We start from the raw sequence: 6,421 nt of genomic DNA on the forward strand, positions 1-6,421 counted from the left end.
ATTTTGAGACTTTAAATCATCTCACGGCCATGAGATTCTTAGAGACAGTCCTCCAGTAAATATGACCTCGGTCATTTTGAAAATGTTGCCAAATTACAACAAAGTGTTACGTATTTTAATTTGACTGCCAAGCATTTTCAGAAAAGAGAACATGTGGGTGCCAGCTGATTTAAGCATTTTGACTGATCTTTCAAGGTCCTCAGGAAATGTTGTGTTTGGACTATGGAAACACAGATACTACCAAATGAAAGATTGAACTCTCATCTTTCATCGGAAAAAAAAGTTTGTTTCTCCCTTATTCAGTTTTTCAGTAATCAACAATAGAAAATAGGTTAGTTTCACCCAAATGCTCTGTTTTGGACCAAAATACGGAGAAATCAAGCTTTTTGTGAAACGATATTATTTCATGCACTCTAGTGAATTTGACACCTTTTTTTTCCATGAATGATGCCACAAACAGTGCTTTACTTCTGTAAAACACTACCACCAACAATGAAAAAGTGTTTTTTGATAGCAAAATATGTTTATTTACATTCAACAGTGTAACAATTTGACAAAACAATTTGGCAAACTATTTACAAATGTGTGCAACTGTGGTACTATTTACAATTGTGTGGATGTTTCACACAGTTTTTCTTTTTGTGTGGAATATTGTGTAACACTCCCCTGCGTGCAAGGGGACGCAGCAGGATTTGCACCACAGATTAGTTTCACTGCGATTGCCCCTTCGCATGCAGACCCTACACTTTCTTGCCGGCCTTTTTTTCCGGGGAGTAGCAAGTATATACTGCAGTGGGTGTTTGGTCATGTTGTCATCAAGTCTACTCTTAGGATCATGATACGGTGACCTGGTGTTACGTCTGGCTTCCTCATGTCCTTCAGTTCCTATACCGGGTGGTTGATCCATCTTATCCGCTCCATTCATTGTGGCATCGTAGTCCAGAACCAGTGCCTTCTCCGTGATCAGACTGTACCCACTCCTCCGATGAATATGCATTGGACTCGGGGTACTCTTCATCGTCCGATTGAACGTCCGCCTGTGCAGAAGTGCTCGCTTGTGCACCACGTTTTCCGGCGTTAGCATCGCTAGCCGGTGAGGCTTTACGACATGATCGAAGCCGCCGCGTCAATGCTTCCAATTTCGGCATCAACCTCGGAGTCACCGTCATCATCATCAATGTGCTCTTTAGCATTGGTCGATGCTTTTCGACTTTGAAAAAAATACTCAAGCGTGAGCTGCTTGCAACCGGTCGCCATTTTCGCTTCCTCAGCCATTCTCCCCTCAACACTCTAGCTCCGCCTCACGTCTTCTACTGACTCCTACCCGATCTTGTCCAAAGAGAATCATCGCTGCCATCTCGTGCCCATAAATGGTCATTATACTAACTCGATCTGCTTGATACTTTCAGCACAGCTGGCCAAGGCTTTCCCCCACCCGTCCCCCCCCCCCCCCAAAAAAAAACAAAAAAACATAGTTAACGTCTTTTAACGTTTCTGGCGGCACTCATTTGGATTTTACTAAACGTTATTAAATGTTTTTGGCGGTCAAAGAGTTAAACTAATAGAAATAGTTCAAAGGAATTTTTGACGTTTATAGCCGTCAATGGCAGTGAATGAGTTAACAAAAATCGTATTCATGTTGTTTAATAGCATACAAGTGTGGTCTGTCTTTGTGGCCTGTGATTGGCTGACATTCTGTAATCAAGCAATACAAGTTAGAAAAAAAAGACACAAACTCATATTTGGATGCAGATTTCTTTATTAAGTAAAAAGATGCCATTTGACATTGCAAAGTTGTTTCCACAACAACAAATTGGCATCAAGGAAGACAAAAAGAAAAGTTGATAACAAACCCAAAAATAGACAGGCACCGATTAATTTGAATATGAGTCGTCGATGTACTATGTTACTCGACTACTAATGATGCACTTCTTTGATGCAAACATACGGGATCTCTTCTGAGCAGAGCACATCCTCCCAAAGTCCATCTGTAAGAAATTAATGGTGAAGTAAGACAGCATTATATTCTTAGCAAACCTCGATGGCTGATTTGACTTACCGTCTTCCTCCATTTGCACACAAGGTCCAGTTTCATCAGGCTCACCTCCGCCCACATCAAAGTTGGTGAAATCATTATCGGAACCATCAGTCCAGATAAAGTCGCCATCCTGGACGACAAAATCAAAAGCCGGTGAAAAGACTGAGATTGGAAGGACACGTTCAGTGGCAGAACTTTTAATGTTTTACCGCAACGGCATCATGGAGACCAATCCAGGCTTCGTCATCATTATCACCCGCTCGAATCAGTTCGAGGATGAACGCGTTTTCCAGGTTACTATGAATGGAGACCAAATTCCCACCAAGAATGTTGCACACACTCTGAGGGGGAAAAAGTGTTAAAAATAAGTTATTTTGCCATTTTGATCCATCAGACGAGATATTTTGACTCCCAAAATAGTTTTAAAATAGTTAAGTGTTCAAAGAAAAGAAAACGGATGTATCACTTCCTGTAATCACTGTAAGCTACTTTCAAAAAAAGACATCATGACTTGTAAAAGTGTCAAACGTCTTCCATACCTCTGCGTCCGCAAAGGTTCTCCCTTCATCTTCGTAGAGATAACAGTAGCAGTCCAACTGAGTCCAGCCTTTAGGACAGCTATTGTCTGCAGCACAATTGTAGTTTGAGAGAAAACCCGAAATACTTCCATTGAATCAAATGGCGACAAGTGGCTGATGTACAACGACTTACCTTTTACAACAGTGGTAGGTTTAGACCACTGTCGAGAAGAAAAAAATATGTTTTTCAAATCAGACCTTGCAACATTGTCACAAATGAAGACTTTTTACGCGAAGAAAAAGACTTTTAACTTACGACTCCGGTCAACAGTCCACTGATCCCGCAGAGGAGGAACAACGAGCGAAGTCCAAATGCCATCTGCACATTGACAGGAAAACATCACATTCAACAATATGTTGCAACTTTAGCTTGTGAAATGGTGAAACCGTGAAAAAGTCATCAAGATGTCAAATTGCGTGGTTACCTTTGTGGTGATACTTGATGCTTGATACTGAGGACGACGGCGAGCCATCCTTATATACGTTAGGCGACAGTCTCGGAATGAGGAATTGTTTGGTTGATTTTGACATGAAATGTCTCACAGTGGTATCTTTTTAACGAGTTCCTCATTCTTGAGGAAGAAGTATTCCTTTTTGTTTTCACCAATGAGCTCATCAAATTTGCGAACGTCAAATCAACGTATCGGACTGGTTTTGCGAGGACACGTGTCAAGTTCTCTGGATTCCCCTTACATGATCCCACACAGTTGAACAATAGAAGACAATTATAACTGAGCAGTGCTCAATGGCGTTGATGAGTGATGCATACAAATAACAGGTAATTAAAGTTGTCTTGTGGCATACCAGTCACTGACAGTTTAATTGCTACCTTTTTAATTGATGCTTGTGCATGTAGCCTTGGTTCAGTTTCCACTTGGTGATGTGTGACTGGACTGTCAATTGTTGTTTGTACGTGTTCAAGGTCCAAGGTGTCATCTACCTTGGGCCTAAAGTCAACTGGGATCGGATCCATCTCCCCGCCAATGTGAACGGAATAAACGCTATAAATTAAGGATGGATGATCACACAGCAACCCAAGAGAGACGGTTGTCATTCCTGTAGCAGGAATAATGCATATTTCAGTTTTTTTTTTTTTGTCTGAGCCTACAGATGATTGAAGTGAGGTGTGCCAGTGATGCAATAGAAGTAAATTATAGGTGGTTGTCAAAAGACGACCATAACTAGAAACAATGACTTGGTTTACATATTACAGAACATTGTTTTGGCGTTACACTATCAATGTTTTACTTTTTATATTCAATTCTCTTGGTCTATACTGTACTTGAGTTTGCTTTTGGTATTCTGTGTGACCCCCAACCTTCAACCACCCCGCCACCGTGTTTTCTGAAAACCTGCAAGCCTTTGGTATGTTCTTTGTTCTGTTCCCGTACTTACACGAATCAACAATGGAACACCTTTAGGGGGTCTGGTAGATACCGGATCCTTAGACCGTGATGTCGTTATGAGATGAGGGCTCACTTGAAGAGTGACAATTATTGTCAACTTTAGACAACATTAGACAACTATAAAAATGGGACCCATTTACCTCCCTGCTTGACACTCAGCATTGGGGGTTGGAATTGGTGGTTTAGATCACCAAATGATTCCTGAGCATGGCCCCTACTGCTGCTCACCGCTCTCTCAGGCTTGGGTCAAATGTGGAGAACGAATTTCACCCCACAATCAGTGGTACTTTTTTTGGGGATTGGAACACAGATTAACCAATCTTTTGGTCAGAATGTCCAATTTGTATTGGTTGGGCAAATCACTAATATATATTGGTTGAAAAAACCGACCATTCAAGAGTGGTTGCTTTCTACCAGCTAGATTGGTCAAACTTTTGGGGTCAAAATTTCCTTGTGACAAAAAAACCCCATTAAAACTGTTAAATCATTTTCAATGGACCATGACATTAACTTTGCTCCTTGACACTTCCACTTCCTCCTTACATACGTACATATGTAACATACGTACACACATTCATAATAATTATCATTGTTGTCTCAAGGAAGTTTTGAAAGTGTTTGCGACCATTAAAATTGTTGGTGAAGGTCTTTGCGACCGTTGAAAGAACCCCGACGACGAAAAAGGAACATTCGCTACCTTCGCAAACCTTTCACCGCTCAGTGAGATATGAAGATGAGGAAGTAATACTCATTAATTTAAAAATGAAGATGAGGAAGTAATACTCCATCCAATCAATCAATCCATTTAAAATCTAGTGCCAAGTGAAATGTAAATGTGTGTGTGGGCAGAGTTTTCTCTCTTCTGGTATTTTGCTGGACTATCTCTCATTCACTGCTGATATGCCCTCAGACACTATACCGGAACCTTTTCACAAATCATATTAAAACACCCTTGTATTTCTGCAAAATATAACATTATGAACAGAAAAAACAAAAAGAAACAAAAGTACTTTGCTTCTGCAGAATACGGTACAAGACTTCAACCTTAAATACTCAAAGAGCCATTTCACCCGTCTACTACAGATACACACACACACACAAAAACATTGGGAGCCACAAAACCTTTTTGACATCTAAATTGAGGATAAAACTGAATTATATTTCTTCTGTGTTCTGAGCGTGCAGTCAGTTGTCAATCTGAAATAAAAAGGTCTACAGTATTCCACTTAACAATGCAAAATTGGATTCCAATGACGAGGAGGGATAAAACTAGTGTTTAGTGTTGACAGTCACTTTGATGTAAGGGACTTTTAAAAAAAAAGAAGTTTTTATTTGAACACATTTAAAAAAAATAATAATAATAATTAATTTCACACAAGACAAACGTCACAACCAAACAAAAAAAACAACAATCTGACAGACAAGCTATACAAAAGGACTATGTAAGCAAAACAAATATAATTGTCACAACACACAAAAAATGGGGTGGGTGCGGTGGTTGTTCGATGACGCTGCTACATGGAATTACCTCCTCTCCTCCTTTACAAGTTTGTCCTCAGGTCAAAATGCCATCGAAATTAGCAGTTTCACACGTCTTGTTATTTAGGTACGTTAGCAACTTAGCATCTGCTAATTCGGCCACCGCTGCCGTCATCTATGCCGTAAAAAGTCTTTATGGGGTTGGTCAGTTATTAAATTCAACTGTGTGTTAAACAGTATCAGCACAAACGAACGGATTATTCCCCCCACATTTTGCGTGGTAACTTGCCTGAAGCTAGCCTCCTGAGGCGCTTACTTCAGGCAAATTAGCATCTGCTGAATCAGCCACCATCTACAAAGTGCCTTATCACGTCTTTTGCCTTCATTTAATAACTATACTATATTTATTTTACCAGGTTAATGGGATTTTGCTCCTGAACCACAGCATAGTGCCAACACATCAGGACTGAATTGACATCACCTTCATTATCACACATGTTTATCTATGAGACCTGAGCGATTGTTTCATGTAGCATGTAGCATTCAACATTCTGTTTTCGTCACAAACTTTTCTTTTTTTTTGTCTTAGGGGTATCCATGGTTGGCGTACTGGAGGTTGTATAGCTTAATGAATTTGGGCGCCAGGTGAGTATATTTTTAAAAATTAATACCCTAACTTAAATGTCAATCAAATATGCTTATTATTTTTTGGGCTAAAGTCAGAGAGAAGGATGGAAGAGCCACATGCGGCTCTGGAGTCACAGGTTGCAACATCTGAATAGTGAGTCATATAACGGTACCAAAGGTGAAACTATGCACTAGCAACAACAATGAAGCTTTGTTTCTTATTTTTGGCAAGCTAGTTTTCCATTTCACATACTCAGGTCTCATCTTCTGCGCTTTACAGGTGTGTCAGCTAT

General features: G+C 40.1%; 1 protein-coding gene across 1 annotated transcript; it reads right to left on the reverse strand.

The window, feature by feature from the left end:
- Nucleotides 1-1,741: 1,741 nt before the first annotated feature.
- Nucleotides 1,742-3,106, reverse strand: LOC144057985 (galactose-specific lectin nattectin-like). Its single transcript, XM_077576048.1, has 7 exons — nucleotides 3,042-3,106; nucleotides 2,873-2,935; nucleotides 2,750-2,777; nucleotides 2,578-2,663; nucleotides 2,248-2,379; nucleotides 2,060-2,168; nucleotides 1,742-1,988 (listed from the first exon to the last, which is right to left on the reverse strand). The coding sequence occupies exons 1-7, from the start codon at nucleotides 3,087-3,089 to the stop codon at nucleotides 1,918-1,920; spliced, it is 537 nt and encodes a 178-aa protein (XP_077432174.1). The 5' UTR covers nucleotides 3,090-3,106; the 3' UTR covers nucleotides 1,742-1,917.
- Nucleotides 3,107-6,421: the final 3,315 nt, after the last annotated feature.

This window comes from Vanacampus margaritifer, chromosome 1, assembly GCF_051991255.1.
Source record: "Vanacampus margaritifer isolate UIUO_Vmar chromosome 1, RoL_Vmar_1.0, whole genome shotgun sequence".
NCBI lineage: Eukaryota > Metazoa > Chordata > Actinopteri > Syngnathiformes > Syngnathidae > Vanacampus > Vanacampus margaritifer.